The 18,336-nt window shown below is 38.9% G+C and overlaps 1 protein-coding gene across 3 annotated transcripts in view; it reads right to left on the bottom strand.

Annotated features, from left to right (window-relative positions):
* Positions 1-18,336, bottom strand: part of LOC132563849 (beta-glucuronidase-like) — a 35,947-nt gene that overhangs the window by 7,718 nt on the left and 9,893 nt on the right. For all 3 annotated transcript variants that reach the window (XM_060228601.1, XM_060228600.1, XM_060228602.1), the window contains exons 5-10: positions 16,762-16,955; positions 15,928-16,074; positions 12,278-12,453; positions 3,383-3,532; positions 2,976-3,060; positions 767-943 (exon numbers count right to left, since the gene is read on the bottom strand). In XM_060228601.1, coding sequence (XP_060084584.1) covers positions 767-943; positions 2,976-3,060; positions 3,383-3,532; positions 12,278-12,453; positions 15,928-16,074; positions 16,762-16,955 — 929 coding nt within the window. The remainder of the gene's footprint in view (positions 1-766; positions 944-2,975; positions 3,061-3,382; positions 3,533-12,277; positions 12,454-15,927; positions 16,075-16,761; positions 16,956-18,336) is intronic.

Below are 18,336 nucleotides of genomic sequence, written 5' to 3'. Positions count from 1 at the left end.
GCTCAATACTGGTACGTACCTGGTGAAAGTCCTGGATTGTGTCAGCTCAGTACTGGTACGTACCTGGTGAAAGCCCTCGATTGTGTCAGCTCAGTACTGGAACATACCTGATGAAAGTCCTGGATTGTGTCAGCTCAGTACTGGTACGTACCTGATGAAAGTCCTCGATTGTGTCAACTCAGTACTGGTACGTACCTGGTGAAAGCCCTGGATTGTGTCAGCTCAGTACTGGTACGTACCTGGTGAAAGTCCTCGATTGTGTCAGCTCAGTATTGGTACGTACCTGGTGAAAGCCCTGGATTGTGTCAGCTCAGTACTGGTACGTACCTGATGAAAGTCCTCGATTGTGTCAACTCAGTACTGGTACGTACCTGATGAAAGTCCTCGATTGTGTCAGCTCAGTACTGGTACGTACCTGATGAAAGTCCTCGATTGTGTCAACTCAGTACTGGTACGTACCTGGTGAAAGCCCTGGATTGTGTCAGCTCAGTACTGGTACGTACCTGGTGAAAGTCCTTGATTGTGTCAGCTCAGTACCGGAACATACCTGGTGAAAGCCCTCGATTGTGTCAGCTCAGTACTGGTACGTACCTGGTGAAAGTCCTGGATTGTGTCAGCTCAGTACTGGTCATACCTGGTGAAAGTCCTCCATTGTGTTAGCTCAATACTGGTACGTACCTGGTGAAAGTCCTGGATTGTGTCAGCTCAATACTGGTGTGTAACTGGTGAAAGTTCTCGATTGTGTCAGCTCAGTACTGGTACGTACCTGGTGAAAGCCCTCGATTGTGTCAGCTCCGTACTCAGTTATCATAATTGGTTTATGATATTTGTTGTACCATTGGCGGAGGTCATAGGTCAGCTGTCGTTGTATGAGCTCCGTGTGAGAGCAGTCTTGGTACCAGGCATTGTAGTGGTTAAGACAGATGATGTCAGTGTATTGGGCCTAAAGGTTAAAGGTTGAAGGCAATGTGAATAAATTACTGGTCCTGTGGTAAAGGTGAAAGGGTATATATACACTGTACAAATATTATAAACATTTCCCTATGTTACAGTCCACTATCATACACAGGTAATGAATCAGATCAGCTAGAGTCACCAAGGTGTTGGTGTTGCTATGGCAAAGAAATCTGTTGGATGTTTACTGGTGAGTTGTACCATAAAATTGGGTGACACAATAGTCCGCAGTGTCAATTATTTTATTGCAAGTAATATCCAGCTCATTTAATGGGCAAGTACATTTTTATTCATTTCAAGTGAACCAACATCAGCATTCTAAGACCCAATTGTCTGTCAAGCTTATCACTATACATTCTCAGCCCAATTGTCTGTCAAGCTTATCACTATACATTCTCCACACCACTGTCTGTCAAGCTTATCACTATACATTCTCCACACCACTGTCTGTCAAGCTTATCACTATACATTCTCCACACCACTGTCTGTCAAGCTTATCACTATACATTCTCCACACCACTGTCTGTCAAGCTTATCACTATACATTCTCCACACCATTGTCTGTCAAGCTTATCACTATACATTCTCAGCCCCATTGTCTGTCAAGCTTATCACTATACATTCTCCACACCATTGTCTGTCAAGCTTATCACTATACATTCTCCACACCATTGTCTGTCAAGCTTATCACTATACATTCTCAGCCCCATTGTCTGTCAAGCTTATCACTATACATTCTCAGCCCCATTGTCTGTCAAGCTTATCACTATACATTCTCAGCCCCATTGTCTGTCAAGCTTATCACTATACATTCTCCACACCATTGTCTGTCAAGCTTATCACTATACATTCTCCACACCATTGTCTGTCAAGCTTATCACTATACATTCTCAGCCCCATTGTCTGTCAAGCTTATCACTATACATTCTCCACACCATTGTCTGTCAAGCTTATCACTATACATTCTCCACACCATTGTCTGTCAAGCTTATCACTATACATTCTCCACACCATTGTCTGTCAAGCTTATCACTATACATTCTCAGCCCCATTGTCTGTCAAGCTTATCACTATACATTCTCAGCCCCATTGTCTGTCAAGCTTATCACTATACATTCTCCACACCATTGTCTGTCAAGTTATCACTATACATTCTCACTGTCAAGCTTATCACTATTCTCAGCTTATCCCCATTGTCTGTCAAGCTTATCACTATACATTCTCCACACCATTGTCTGTCCCACTATACATTCTCCACACCATCTGTCAATCACTTACACCATCTGTCAAGCTATCACTATTCTCCACACCATTGTCTGTCAAGCTTATCACTATACATTCTCCACACCACTGTCTGTCAAGCTTATCACTATACATTCTCCACACCATTGTCTGTCAAGCTTATCACTATACATTCTTGTGCTCTTTGTCTGTCAAGCTTATCACTATACATTCTCCACACCATTGTCTGTCAAGCTTATCACTATACATTCTCAGCCCCATTGTCTGTCAAGCTTATCACTATACATTCTCCACACCACTGTCTGTCAAGCTTATCACTATACATTCTCAGCCCCATTGTCTGTCAAGCTTATCACTATACATTCTCCACACCATTGTCTGTCAAGCTTATCACTATATATTCTCCACACCACTGTCTGTCAAGCTTATCACTATACATTCTCCACACCATTGTCTGTCAAGCTTATCACTATACATTCTCCACACCATTGTCTGTCAAGCTTATCACTATACATTCATTATAATCAGAACAATGGTGTGAAGAAACAAATGGAAGTAATTATGGCAGATCAGGATGCAAGTAAGAAGTCCCAGTGATAAGTACTGCAGGAGATGATAAACTTTTCCTATGATGAAGGTCAAAATTTAAGTCAGCATGACGTCCTTTTTATACTTCCCCCTTTCCCCCCTGCCAACTCCCTTAGAAAGATCTTAATATTCTCATTCATTTATATAAAAATGTTCAAAAAACAAAAAAACACAAAAAAGAATTGACTTACCACTTTATCTGAGCTAAAATCAGAGTTGGCTACAAAAGTGACAGGTCTTGTGCTGTCAATAAACCTCACATGAGAAAGAAGAGTTCTGCAAGGGGAGACAACCAAATATAACTTTTTATGTTAAATGGAGAACACGTCAAAAAACTAACTTACATATTAGAACAATTATCATGAGTTAAAATTAAACACATCATTGTTTATTGTTATCATAATTACTGTAAGAAATAAACAGAAATTGAAAATATGCAAATGTTTCCACATATTTCACCCTTGTGACCTTCACAGTGAACAAAGGTCATTCTCTTGAATGAATTTGCAAATCCCTTCATCAAAGCATGCTACTGACCAAGGTTAATGAAATTAATTCATTTGAACAGATGTATATGTCTTTCAAAACCTCTACTCACTGAAAGTAGTATATTGAATTGTCATGTGTTGTGTCCGGTTCATTTGCAACTGACCACAAGATGACCGCTGGTCTGTTTTTATCACGCCTGTACATCTCGTCCATGACCTTGAGATGGTGAGCCAAGGACAAATTGCCAAAGTTGTTGGCCCTTATGAGGAGATAGATAAGAAATCATAGGTATAAAGAAATAAAGGTAAATTTATTTCTTAATGTGCACTGCTGCAAACTCACTCTCTATTAAAGGAAAATAATAGTTTTTAAAAAATCTCTTTAGAAACAGATTGTTTACACCCTTAGTTATATCTATATTGCAATCCTCACAGTTCATGCTGAAGTTTGAAGTATGTTTGAAGTATCAACCCTATTTGGCCCTTGATATCAACCCTATTTGGCCCTAGATATCAACCCTATTTGGCCCTAGATATCAACCCTATTTGGCCTTAGATATCAACTCTATTTGGCCCTAGATATCAACCCTATTTGGCCCTAGATATCAACCCTATTTGGCCCTAGATATCAACTCTATTTGGCCTTAGATATCAACCCTACTTGGCACTAGATATCAACCCTATTTGGCCCTAGATATAAACCCTATTTGGCCCTAGATATCAACCCTATTTGGCCCTAGATATAAACCCTATTTGGCCCTAGATATCAACTCTATTTGTCTCTAGATATCAACCCTATTTGACCCTAGATATCAACCCTATTTGGCCCTTGATATCAACCCTATTTGGCCCTAGATATCAACTCTATTTGGCCCTAGATATCAACCCTATTTGGCCCTTGATATCAACCCTATTTGGCCCTAGATATCAACTCTATTTGGCCCTAGATATCAACCCTATTTGGCCCTAGATATCAACCCTATTAGATATCAACCCTATTTGGCCTTAGATATCAACTCTATTTGGCCCTAGATATCAACCCTATTTGGCCCTAGATATCAACCCTATTTGGCCCTAGATATCAACTCTATTTGGCCTTAGATATCAACTCTATTTGGCCCTAGATATCAACCCTATTTGGCCCTAGATATCAACCCTATTTGGCACTAGATATAAACCCTATTTGGCCTTAGATATCAACCCTATTTGGCCTTAGATATCAACCCTATTTGGCTCTAGATATCAACCCTATTTGGCCTTAGATATCAACCCTATTTGGCACTAGATATAAACCCTATTTGGCCTTAGATATCAACCCTATTTGGCCTTAGATATCAACCCTATTTGGCACTAGATATCAACCTTATTTGGCACTACATATCAACCCTATTTGGCCTTAGATATCAACCCTATTTGGCACTAGATATCAACCCTAATTGGCTCTAGATATCAACCCTATTTGACCCTAGATATCAACCCTATTTGGCCTCATATCAACCCTATTTGGCCTTAGATATCTAGATATCAACCCTATTTGGCCTTAGATATCAACCCTATTTGGCTCTAGATATCAACCCTATTTGGCCCTAGATATCAACCCTATTTGGCCCTAGATATCAACCCTATTTGGCCCTAGATATAAACCCTATTTGGCACTAGATATCAATCCTATTTAGTCCTAGATATCAACCCTATTTAGCCCTAGATATCAACACTGTTTGGCCATAGATATCAACCCTATTTGGCACTAGATATCAACCCTATTTGGCACTAGATATCAACCCTATTTGGTCCTTGATATCAACCCTATTTGGCTCTAGATATCAACTCAATTTAGCTCTAGATATCAACCCTATTTGGCCTTAGATATCAACCCTACTTGGCACTAGATATCAACCCTATTTAGCCCTAGATATCAACCCTGTTTGGCCATAGATATCAACCCTAATTGGCACCAGATATCAACCCTATTTGGCACTAGATATCAACCCTATTTGGTCCTAGATATCAACCCTATTTGGCACTAGATATCAACCCAATTTAGCTGTAGATATCAACCCTATTTGGCCTTAGATATCAACCCTATTTGGCCCTAGATATCAACTCTATTTGGCCTTAGATATCAACACTACTTGGCACGAGATATCAACCCTATTTGGCCCTAGATTAAAACCTATTCGGCCCTAGATATCAACCCTATTTGGCCTTAGATATCAACCTTATTTGGCACTACATATCAACCCTATTTGGCCTTAGATATCAACCCTATTTGGCACTAGATATCAACCCTAATTGGCTCTAGATATCAACCCTATTTGACCCTAGATATCAACCCTATTTGGTCCTCGATATCAACCCTATTTGGCTCTAGATATCAACCCTATTTGGCCTTAGATATCAACTGTATTTGGCCCTAGATATCAACCGTATTTGGCCCTAGATATCAACCATATTTGCCCTAGATATCAACCCTATTTGGCCCTAGATATCAACTGTATTTGGCCCTAGATATCAACCGTATTTGGCCCTAGATATCAACCATATTTGCCCTAGATATCAACCCTATTTGGATCCTATATATCATTTCTATTGGGACAAAGACTTATATATATTTGGCAAGGGCTGCTTGTGATGATAATCTTCATCTCTCAAGCGTTTGATTTGATTTGATCCAAAATCAAAAGGAAACAGCTAAGAAACAAGGAACACCTACTTTCAGTCCAAAAATCAACATATCATGGTTTTCTTATCTGTAATTGTAACCCTGGTAAATACTAGCTACAATATACCACTCAGAGAGAATGTAATCCTGGTAAATACTAGCCACAATATACCACTAAGAGAGAATGTAACCCTGGTATATACCAGCCACAATATACCACTCAGAAAGAGAGAATGTAACCCTAGTAAATACTAGCCAAACTATACCACTCAGTTAGAGAGAATGTAACCCTGGTAAATACTAGCCACAATATACCACTCAGATGGAGAGATTGTAACCCTGGTAATTACTAGCCACAATATACCACTCAGAAAGAGAGAATGTAACCCTTGTAAATACTAGCCAAAATATACCACTCAGAGAGAATGTAACCCTGGTAAATACTAGCCACAATATACCACTCAGATAGAGAGATTGTAACCCTTGTAAATACTAGCCAAAATATACCACTCAGCTAGAGAGAATGTAACCCTGGTAAATACTAGCCACAATATACCACTATGCTAGAGAGATTGTAACCCTGGTAAATACTAGCCACAATATACCACTCAGAGAGAAGGTAACCCTGGTGAATACCAGCTACAATATACCACTCAGATAGAGAGAATGTAACCCTGGTAAATACTAGCCACAATATACCACTCAGAGATAATGTAACCCTGGTAAATACTAGCCACAATATACCACTCAGAGAGAATGTAACCCTGGTAAATACTAGCCACAATATACCACTCCGATAGAGAGAATGTAACCCTGGTAAATACTAGCTACAATATACCACTCAGAGAGAGAGAATGTAGAGAGAAATGTAACCCTGGTAAATACTAGCCACAATATACCACTCAGATAGAGAGAATGTAACCCTGGTAAATACTAGCCACAATATACCACTCAGACAGAATGTAACCCTGGTAAATATTAGCCACAATATACCACTCAGAGAGAATGTAACCCTGGTAAATACTAGCTACAATATACCACTCAGATAGAGTGAATGTAACCCTGGTAAATACTAGCTACAATATACCACTCTGCTAGAGAGAATGTAACCCTGGTAAATACTAGCCAAAATATACCACTCTGCTAGAGAGAATATAACCCAGGTAAATACTAGCCACAATATACCACTCAGAGAGAATGTAACCTTGGTAAATACTAGCCACAATATACCACTCAGATAGAGAGAATGTAACCCTGGTAAATACTATCTACAATATACCACTCATATAGAGAGAATGTAACCTTGGTAAATACTAGCCACAATATACCACTCAGCTAGAGAGAATGTAACCCTGGTAAATACTAGCCACAACATACCACTCAGATAGAGCGAATGTAACCCTGGTAAATACTAGCCACAATATACCACTCTGCTAGAGAGAATGTAACCCTGGTAAATACTAGCCACAATATACCACTCAGATAGAGAGAGTGTAACCCTGGTAAATACTAGCCACAATATACCACTCAGAGAGAAGGTAACCCTGGTAAATACTAGTCACAATATACCACTCAGATAGAGAGAGTGTAACCCTGGTAAATACTAGCCACAATATACCACTCAGAGAGAATGTAACCCTGGAAAATACTAGCTACAATATACCACTCAGAGCGAATGTAACCCTGGTAAATACTAGCCACAATATACCACTCAGACAGAAAGAGTGTAACCCTGGTAAATACTAGCCACAATATACCACTCAGAGAGAAGGTAACCCTGGTAAATACTAGCCACAATATACCACTCAGAGAGAATGTAACCCTGGTAAATACTAGCCACAATATACCACTCAGAGAGAATGTAACCCTGGTAAATACTAGCTACAATATACCACTCAGATAGAGAGAATGTAACCCTGGTAAATACTAGCTACAATATACCACTCAGAGAGAATGTAACCCTGGTAAATACTAGCCACAATATACCACTCCGATAGAGAGAATGTAACCCTGGTAAATACTAGCTACAATATACCACTCAGATAGAGAGAATGTAACCCTGGTAAATACTAGCCACAATATACCACTCAGAGAGAATGTAACTCTGGTAAATACTAGCCAAAATATACCACTCTGCTAGAGAGAATATAACCCTGGTAAATACTAGCCACAATATACCACTCAGAGAGAATGTAACCTTGGTAAATACTAGCCACAATATATCACTCAGATAGAGAGAATGTAACCCTGGTAAATACTAGCCACAACATACCACTCAGATAGAGTGAATGTAACCCTGGTAAATACTAGCCACAATATACCACTCTGCTAGAGAGAATGTAACCCTGGTAAATACTAGCCACAATATACCACTCTGCTAGAGAGAATGTAACCCTGGTAAATACTAGCCACAATATACCACTCATATAGAGAGAGTGTAACCCTGGTAAATACTAGCCACAATATACCACTCAGAGAGAATGTAACCCTGGTAAATATTAGCCACAATATACCACTCAGAGAGAATGTAACCCTGGTAAATATTAGCCACAATATACCACTCAGATAGAGAGAATGTAACCCTGGTAAATACTAGCTACAATATACCACTCAGATAGAGAGAATGTAACCTTGGTAAATACTAGCCACAATATACCACTCAGCTAGAGAGAATGTAACCCTGGTAAATACTAGCCACAACATACCACTCAGATAGAGCGAATGTAACCCTGGTAAATACTAGCCACAATATACCACTCAGATAGAGAGAGGGTAACCCTGGTAAATACTAGCCACAATATACCACTCAGAGAGAAGGTAACCCTGGTAAATACTAGCCACAATATACCACTCAGATAGAGAGAGTGTAACCCTGGTAGATACTAGCCACAATATACCACTCAGAGAGAATGTAACCCTGGTAAATACTAGCTACAATATACCACTCAGAGAGAAGGTAACCCTGGTAAATACTAGCCACAATATACCACTCAGAGGGAATGTAACCCTGGTAAATACTAGCGACAATATACCACTCAGACAGAGAGAGTGTAACCCTGGTAAATACTAGCCAAAATATACCACTCAGAGAGAATGTAACCCTGGTAAATACTAGCCACAATATACCACTCAGATAGAGAGAATGTAACCCTGGTAAATACTAGCTACAATATACCACTCAGCAAGAGAGAATGTAACCCTGGTAAATACTAGCCAAAATATACCACTCTGCTAGAGAGAATATAACCCTGGTAAATACTAGCCACAATATACCACTCAGAGAGAATGTAACCTTGGTAAATACTAGCCACAATATACCACTCAGATAGAGAGAATGTAACCCTGGTAAATACTATCTACAATATACCACTCAGATAGAGAGAATGTAACCTTGGTAAATACTAGCCACAATATACCACTCAGCTAGAGAAAATGTAACCCTGGTAAATACTAGTCACAATATACCACTCTGCTAGAGAGAATGTAACCCTGGTAAATACTAGCCACAACATACCACTCAGATAGAGCGAATGTAACCCTGGTAAATACTATCTACAATATACCACTCAGATAGAGAGAATGTAACCTTGGTAAATACTAGCCACAATATACCACTCAGCTAGAGAGAGTGTAACCCTGGTAAATACTAGCCACAATATACCACTCACTAGAGAATGTAACCCTGGTAAATACTAGCCACAATATACCACTCAGATAGAGAGAGTGTAACCCTGGTAAATACTAGCCACAATATACCACTCACAGAGAAGGTAACCCTGGTAAATACTAGCCACAACATACCACTCAGATAGAGCGAATGTAACCCTGGTAAATACTAGTCACAATATACCACTCAGATAGAGCGAATGTAACCCTGGTAAATACTAGTCACAATATACCACTCAGATAGAGAGAGTGTAACCCTGGTAAATACTATCCACAATATACCACTCAGAGAGAATGTAACCCTGGTAAATACTAGCTACAATATACCACTCAGAGAGAAGGCAACCCTGGTAAATACTAGCCACAATATACCACTCAGAGCGAATGTAACCCTGGTAAATACTAGCCACAATATACCACTCAGACAGAAAGAGTGTAACCCTGGTAAATACTAGCCACAATATACCACTCAGAGAGAATGTAACCCTGGTAAATACTAGCCACAATATACCACTCAGAGAGAATGTAACCCTGGTAAATACTAGCTACAATATACCACTCAGATAGAGAGAATGTAACCCTGGTAAATACTAGCCACAATATACCACTCGGATAAAGAGAATGTAACCCTGGTAAAAACTAGCAACAATATACCACTCAGAGAGAAGGTAACCCTGGTAAATACTAGCCACAATATACCACTCAGAGATAATGTAACCCTGGTAAATACTAGCCACAATATACCGCTATGCTAGAGAGATTGTAACCCTGGTAAATACTAGCCACAATATACCACTCAGAGATAATGTAACCCTGGTAAATACTAGCCACAATATACCACTCAGAGAGAAGGTAACCCTGGTAAATACTAGCCACAATATACCACTCAGAGAGAATGTAACCTTGGTAAATACTAGCTACAATATACCACTCAGATAGAGAGAATGTAACCCTGGTAAATACTAGCCACAATATACCACTCAGAGAGAAGGTAACCCTAGTAAATACTAGCCACAATATACCACTCCGATAGAGAGAATGTAACCCTGGTAAATACTAGCCACAATATACCACTCCGATAGAGAGAATGTAACCCTGGTAAATACTAGCCACAATATACCACTCCGATAGAGAGAATGTAACCCTGGTAAATACTAGCCACAATATACCACTCAGAGAGAATGTAACCCTGGTAAATATTAGCCACAATATACCACTCAGATAGAGAGAAGGTAACCCTGGTAAATACTAGCCACAATATACCACTCAGAGAGAAGGTAACCCTAGTAAATACTAGCTACAATATACCACTCAGATATAGAGAGTGTAACCCTGGTTAATACTAGCCACAATATACCACTCAGAGGGAATGTAACCCTGGTAAATACTAACCACAATATACCACTCAGAGAGAAGGTAACCCTGGTAAATACTAGCTACAATATACCACTCAGATATAGAGAGTGTAACCCTGGTTAATACTAGCCACAATATACCACTCAGAGAGAATGTAACCCTGGTAAATACTAGCCACAATATACCACTCAGATAGAGAGAATGTAACCCTGGTAAATACTAGCTACAATATACCACTCAGATAGAGAGAATGTAACCCTGGTAAATACTAACCACAATATACCACTCAGAGAGAATGTAACCCTGGTAAATACTAGCCACAATATACCACTCAGAGAGAATGTAACCCTGGTAAATATTAGCCACAATATACCACTCAGATAGAGAGAAGGTAACCCTGGTAAATACTAGCCACAATATACCACTCAGAGAGAAGGTAACCCTAGTAAATACTAGCTACAATATACCACTCAGATATAGAGAGTGTAACCCTGGTTAATACTAGTACAATATACCACTCAGAGGGAATGTAATACTAGCCACAATATACCACTCAGATAAAGAGAATGTAACCCTGGTAAATACTAGCTACAATATACCACTCAGAGAGAATGTAACCCTGGTAAATACTAGCCACAATATACCACTCAGAGATAATGTAACCCTGGTAAATACTAGCCACAATATACCACTCAGAGAGAATGTAACCCTGGTAAATACTAGCCACAATATACCACTCAGAGAGAAGGTAACCCTGGTAAATACTAGCTACAATATACCACTCAGAGAGAAGGTAACCCTGGTAAATACTAGCCACAATATACCACTCAGAGAGAATGTAACCCTGGTAAATACTAGCTACAATATACCACTCAGAGGGAATGTAACCCTGGTAAATACTAGCTACAATATACCACTCAGAGAGAATGTAACCCTGGTAAATACTAGCTACAATATACCACTCAGAGAGAATGTAACCCTGGTAAATACTAGCTACAATATACCACTCAGATAGAGAGAATGTAACCCTGGTAAATACTAGCCACAATATACGACTCGGATAAAGAGATCTTCTCTTTAGCCTGAATGCTTAAATATAAAATGAGTAAACCAGGGGTCCTGTTATATAACCATCCACAAGGTTTTCAAAATAAAATATAAATTGACACTGGTATACATACTGATAAAAGATTTAACTTACTCTCACAAATATAAAATTTTCTGAAACAGATTTGAGTTTGTTGCACATTTTATGAAACAGACCATACTTTGATGCATTTTCTGAAACAGAAGTTGCAGTCATTTTGACTTCATGTCTTACTTTCTGATTCCCACTCCTGGACTCTCATTGATGACCACAATCCCCTGTTGGTCAGCCATGTCCATAATTTCTTCGGCATATGGATAGTGTGAGGTTCGGAAACAGTTGGCCCCCAGCCACTTCAAAAGGTTAAAATCTTTTGCGATAAGGGCAAAATCCAATCCCTTTCCTCGTATCTGTAACAACAGTGAGGACATCGTAACAGCAACAGAAGTAAGAAAATGAAAGCGGATGCGGTGCTATTTTGAGTGACGACTCATAAGTGTACCAAATCAATGATTCCAAGCATAATTAAATAAAGACAAAATGAGTAGTGGCACACATAGATATACCCTGGATCATAGTGGTCAAGGGGTGACCATTGACTTTAACACTTGACTAATGACCACCAAATTCTAATCAGGTGTAGATGCTGGTAGTATAATGCAATGGTGCAAATATGGACCAAAAACTGTTCAGGAGTTAAGGAGATGTCTTGTACACAAGGTTATCACACACGCTTGAGTGCATGATAAAAATGTACACACTCATGTACAGACAAAGTGACAACTATATACAGTGCCTTATATAAAATGAGGATGTAATAATTTTTACATAACACTTTATAGAAGAGAGATACACTACACTGTAAACAGACTGCAAGTTAAAAACTAAAGGAAAGAAGCCCTGGGACAATGGATGGTAATGTACCCACCTCTGTACACATACAATGTACCCACCACTGTACACATAGAATGTACACACCACTGTACACATACAATGTACCCACCTCTGGACACATACAATGTACCCACTTCTGGACACATAGAATGTACCCACCTCTGGACACATAGAATGTACCCACCTCTGGACACATATAATGTACCCACCACTGTACACATACAATGTACCCACCACTGTACACATACAATGTACCCACCACTGTACACATACAATGTACCCACCACTGTACACATACAATGTACCCACCACTGTACACATACAATGTACCCACCACTGTACACATAGAATGTACCCACCTCTGGACACATACAATGTACCCACCTCTGGACACATAGAATGTACCCACCTCTGGACACATACAATGTACCCACCACTGGACACATAGAATGTACCCACCTCTGGACACATACAATGTACCCACCACTGTAAACATAGAATGTACCCACCACTGTACACATACAATGTACCCACCACTGGACACATAGAATGTACCCACCTCTGGACACATACAATGTACCCACCTCTGGACACATACAATGTACCCACCACTGTACACATACAATGTACCCACCTCTGGACACAAACAATGTACCCACCTCTGGACACAAACAATGTACCCACCTCTGGACACATAGAATGCACCCACCACTGTACACATACAATGTACCCACCACTGTACACATACAATGTACCCACCACTGGACACATAGAATGTACCCACCTCTGGACACATACAATGTACCCACCTCTGGACACATAGAATGTACCCACCTCTGGACACATACAATGTACCCACCTCTGGACACATACAATGTACCCACCTCTGGACACATACAAAGTACCCACCACTGGACACATAGAATGTACCCACCTCTGGACACATACAATGTACCCACCTCTGGACACATAGAATGTACCCACCTCTGGACACATACAATGTACCCACCTCTGGACACATACAATGTACCCACCTCTGGACACATAAAATGTACCCACCTCTGGACACATAAAATGTACCCACCTCTGGACACATAGAATGTACCCACCACTGTACACATACAATGTACCCACCACTGGACACATAGAATGTACCCACCTCTGGACACATACAATGTACCCACCACTGTACACATAGAATGTACCCACCACTGGACACATAGAATGTACCCACCACTGTACATATACAATGTACCCACCACTGTACACATAGAATGTACCCACCACTGTACACATACAATGTACCCACCACTGGACACATAGAATGTACCCACCTCTGGACACATACAATGTACCCACCACTGTACACATACAATGTACCCACCACTGGACACATAGGATGTACCCACCTCTGGACACATACAATGTACCCACCTCTGAACACATACAATGTACCCACCACTGGACACATACAATGTACCCACCGCTGTACACATACAATGTACCCACCGCTGTACACATACAATGTACCCACCTCTGAACACATAAAATGTACCCACCACTGGACACATAAAATGTACCCACCACTGTACACATAGAATGTACCCACCTCTGGACACATACAATGTACCCACCTCTGAACACATAAAATGTACCCACCACTGTACACATAGAATGTACCCACCTCTGGACACATACAATGTACCCACCTCTGAACACATAAAATGTACCCACCTCTGGACACATACAATGTACCCACCTCTGGACACATACAATGTACCCACCTCTGAACACATAAAATGTACCCACCACTGTACACATAGAATGCACAATATATATCATGTGATAAAAAACTGATGAATGCTCCCTGAAAGCAACTTTATCTGACACAAAATTTTAACAAAGGGCAGTAACTCTGTAATTAAGGGGTTGCGGCCTGGCCCTGAATTTGGAACACTGCACATTGTCTTAGAATAATCAATGCATACACCCAGTTTCATTATCCAAGTTTAAATGCAAGCAAAGTAATGCTGCAGACACAAAATTTTAACAAAGGGCAGTAACTCTGTAATTGAGGGGTTAAGGGCCCTGAATTTGGTACACTGCACATCCCCCTAGTTTTTTCATCAAATTTCATGATCCTCACCTAAATGTGGGCAAAGTTATGCCTTGTATGTGAAATGACTGATGGATGGACAATTATATGCTCCCTGAACATTTTTCAGATAGCATCAAAGCTCTTTTTCTGGATACATGTATCACTGACACTTTAAGCAATGTAAGATTTCCTTGCCTCACCCCTTTCATAACTCTGAACAACATCAACGATACAAAGCTTTCTAATAATAACACATACCATATATAAGAATACCAGAAGGGCAAGAGAAAAGTAATTGTTCACTTCTATGTTGGTGAGATAGGAGGAGATACAATTTTCTTTGCTGGGTCAATTACCCTGTCAACTGTTTGGGTTATTTTCACATACAATCTGGAGCAATCAGGGTAAAATGCCTCCGACAATTTATCAGCCCACCCAGATCTATTACAGGTTTAGTAGAAGTATCAACATAACTATATCCTTGTCCAGTAATAAGCCCACCCAGATCTATTACAGGTTTAGTAGAAGTATCAACATAACTATATCCTTGTCCAGTAATAAGCCCACCCAGATCTATTACAGGTTTAGTAGAAGTATCAACATAACTATATCCTTGTCCAGTAATAAGCCCACCCAGATCTATTACAGGTTTAGTAGAAGTATCAACATAACTATATCCTTGTCCAGTAATAAGCCCATCCAGATCTATTACAGGTTTAGTAGAAGTTTAAAAATTCAGTATTGTTCTGAAAATGCCCCACCCCTACCCACCACCCTCTTATCTGAGGTGCTGAAGTAGACTTCCTTGTTAGATATTTAACATGTCACCACACCACCTTCATGAATGTTGTAACAAATTATATGTTCTGTAAGAATCACCTATGTTACCCACATCTGAATCCTCATGTTTCGCTACACCATGACAATAAAATGGCCGATCGTTGATAAGCAACTGGGTATCTGTGATTTTGACCTCTCTGATACCAAACCGTTGGCGATAAACATCAGATATTCCACTGGTCATTATGGTCAAGTTCATCTGTAACAAAAGCAGCAAAACTTAAGGCAAGTTATAATTTTTATCAAATATCTAGGTCAGATTCTGAATTCTCTCTTAAATATCTAGGTCAGGTTCTGAATTCTCTCTTAAATATCTAGGTCAGATTCTGAATTCTCTCTTAAATATCTAGGTCACATTTCTGAATTTTACCTCAAATATCTTGGTCAGGTGTTCATTTTATCTTAAAGTATTGGTAAGGTTCCAGTTTATATCACAAACATCTTGATTAATCTTTACCCTCATCTTCATGTGTAATATCGAGTTAAAATTAAAAAATCAAGGTCAAATTTTGAAAACAATTCAAAGCATTCAGCATAAGTTCCTCTGAATTCTAAGTATTGTACCAATGATGTGTAAACTTGTGTAGTCTAAATATCCAGGCCATTACAATGCACTTATACCCAAGATAGATTCATTACTTATATACGGAGACAGATAAATCTTTATGTAAGATATTGAAATCTGTTTAAATAAGACAAATATTTTTCTAAAACTAAGACAAATAAATGTTTAACTAAGATATTAAAATCTTAACTAAGACAGATATTATTTTTTGGAAATAAGATAGTGAAATTAAATTAAAGGTCTTAATACAATGACACTTTTTATAAAATTTTTCATGTTTGTAAATTGTTGCAATATTTGTGGATATTTGCCAAGCTTGACCTTGAATGTGTAGAGATATCCAGGGGATGTGCTGTTCATCGTGTACGGCCACCAGAAGTGTCCATTGTTCACTGTAATAGTGTCCTGAAACTGATTACTGTGACCCACCACCCGCCCCTCACGGTCAATGATTTCTACAGCTAGCTGGACATGTCCAGGCTGACCACTAGTGACCACTGTATATTTCACCAAACCTGTCGAACCAGAATAGTAAATTTTATGTGAAGGATTGTACAAAAGACACATAAATACATTAAAACAGTGAAAAACATTTGATATCATATTCAAGTTAAAAGTAGAAAATGTGATATTAACCAGAACATGCCATTAACAGTAGATGTGTCTGATGCCAAATTTGCTTCATTTTCTTTTCTTTGTTTTTTCTTTTTTTCTTCTTTTTTCTTTTCTTTTTTTAATTTTTTCACTTTTTTTAATCTGCTCATTTATCAAGAACATGTGACGTTAACCATATGTGACATTCGCTAGATTTTAGTGAACATATGTAATATACAGAGGATTTTCCATCAGTTTCTATTAATACACTCAATTAATAAATCTTGTACAAACATAAAATATTTGGGAACAAGAGACTCTAGGGGATCTTGGCGTCCACCATTGTTTGATCTTTATATCCTCTTTGAAAGTTGGATCTTTTCCGTTCTTTTCTCTGTTTTTGGTTTTAATGGTAAGACATTTGAATATTCCTTTGCAGAAATAGTAATGATAATCTTTAACTGCCAAGTCCAAAATGGCTGCCTGAAAGCCATTTGGTTTCTTCTGATTAATCCCAAAATTAAATGAGCACAAGTAGACACCAATGGGAACAAATATATAAAATTTGATAGATATCCATTCAGTATTTCTTAAGAAATAGCAATAACAATCTTTACTAGGCAAAATCCAAGATGGCTGCCTGTCAGCCATTTTGTTTTTTTGGTCAGTCCCAAACTCAAACAAGCACAAATTGGGACCAAAAGGAACCTATACAAGAACTTTGAGAAAGATCTATTGATAGTTCTCAAAAAATACTGATAACAAACTTTTAAAGTCAAAATCCCAGATGGCAGCTTTAAGACCATTTTTGGTTTTTTATCAGTACCACAATCAAACAGGCACAACTTCATTGAAAAAAGCCTTAGCGGTAGTTTAGAATAGTCTGTTGCATCTTAGGATCGATAAGTCATTGAGTTTAATTCTAGAATGACTGCCATGCTTTTCTATGATAAGAATGACTTCGAGCAACTTACAAGAAATAATATGGGACTATAAGAATTTTGTCAGCATGTAAGGTCCTTTGTTAATATCTAACAGCACAGACACCGATGGAGATATTGTTAAGTAAACTGTACGTAACATCAGGCTTTATATCTGTACGTAGACAATCTTTGAAGGCTCCCAAGCCTAACAAGTTCAATAATTACTATTTTACGTTTTTGAAACATGTCAATGAAATAAAGGATTATCTGTGTTTAATTCGTTCAAACCTTATTTTAAATGTTTCACTGATGATCTTAATAAATTGCCTTCCTTTGTCAGCTGTATCAACAAACTTTGGTCAACTTAACAGTTACCACA

Source organism: Ylistrum balloti, unplaced genomic scaffold (genome assembly GCF_031769215.1).
Source record: "Ylistrum balloti isolate Yb309-2 unplaced genomic scaffold, AGI_CSIRO_Ybal_v1 Utg371886, whole genome shotgun sequence".
Taxonomy (NCBI): domain Eukaryota; kingdom Metazoa; phylum Mollusca; class Bivalvia; order Pectinida; family Pectinidae; genus Ylistrum; species Ylistrum balloti.
The sequence above is the reverse complement of the archived record's forward strand: the minus strand, read 5'-3'. Positions and strand labels throughout refer to the sequence as shown.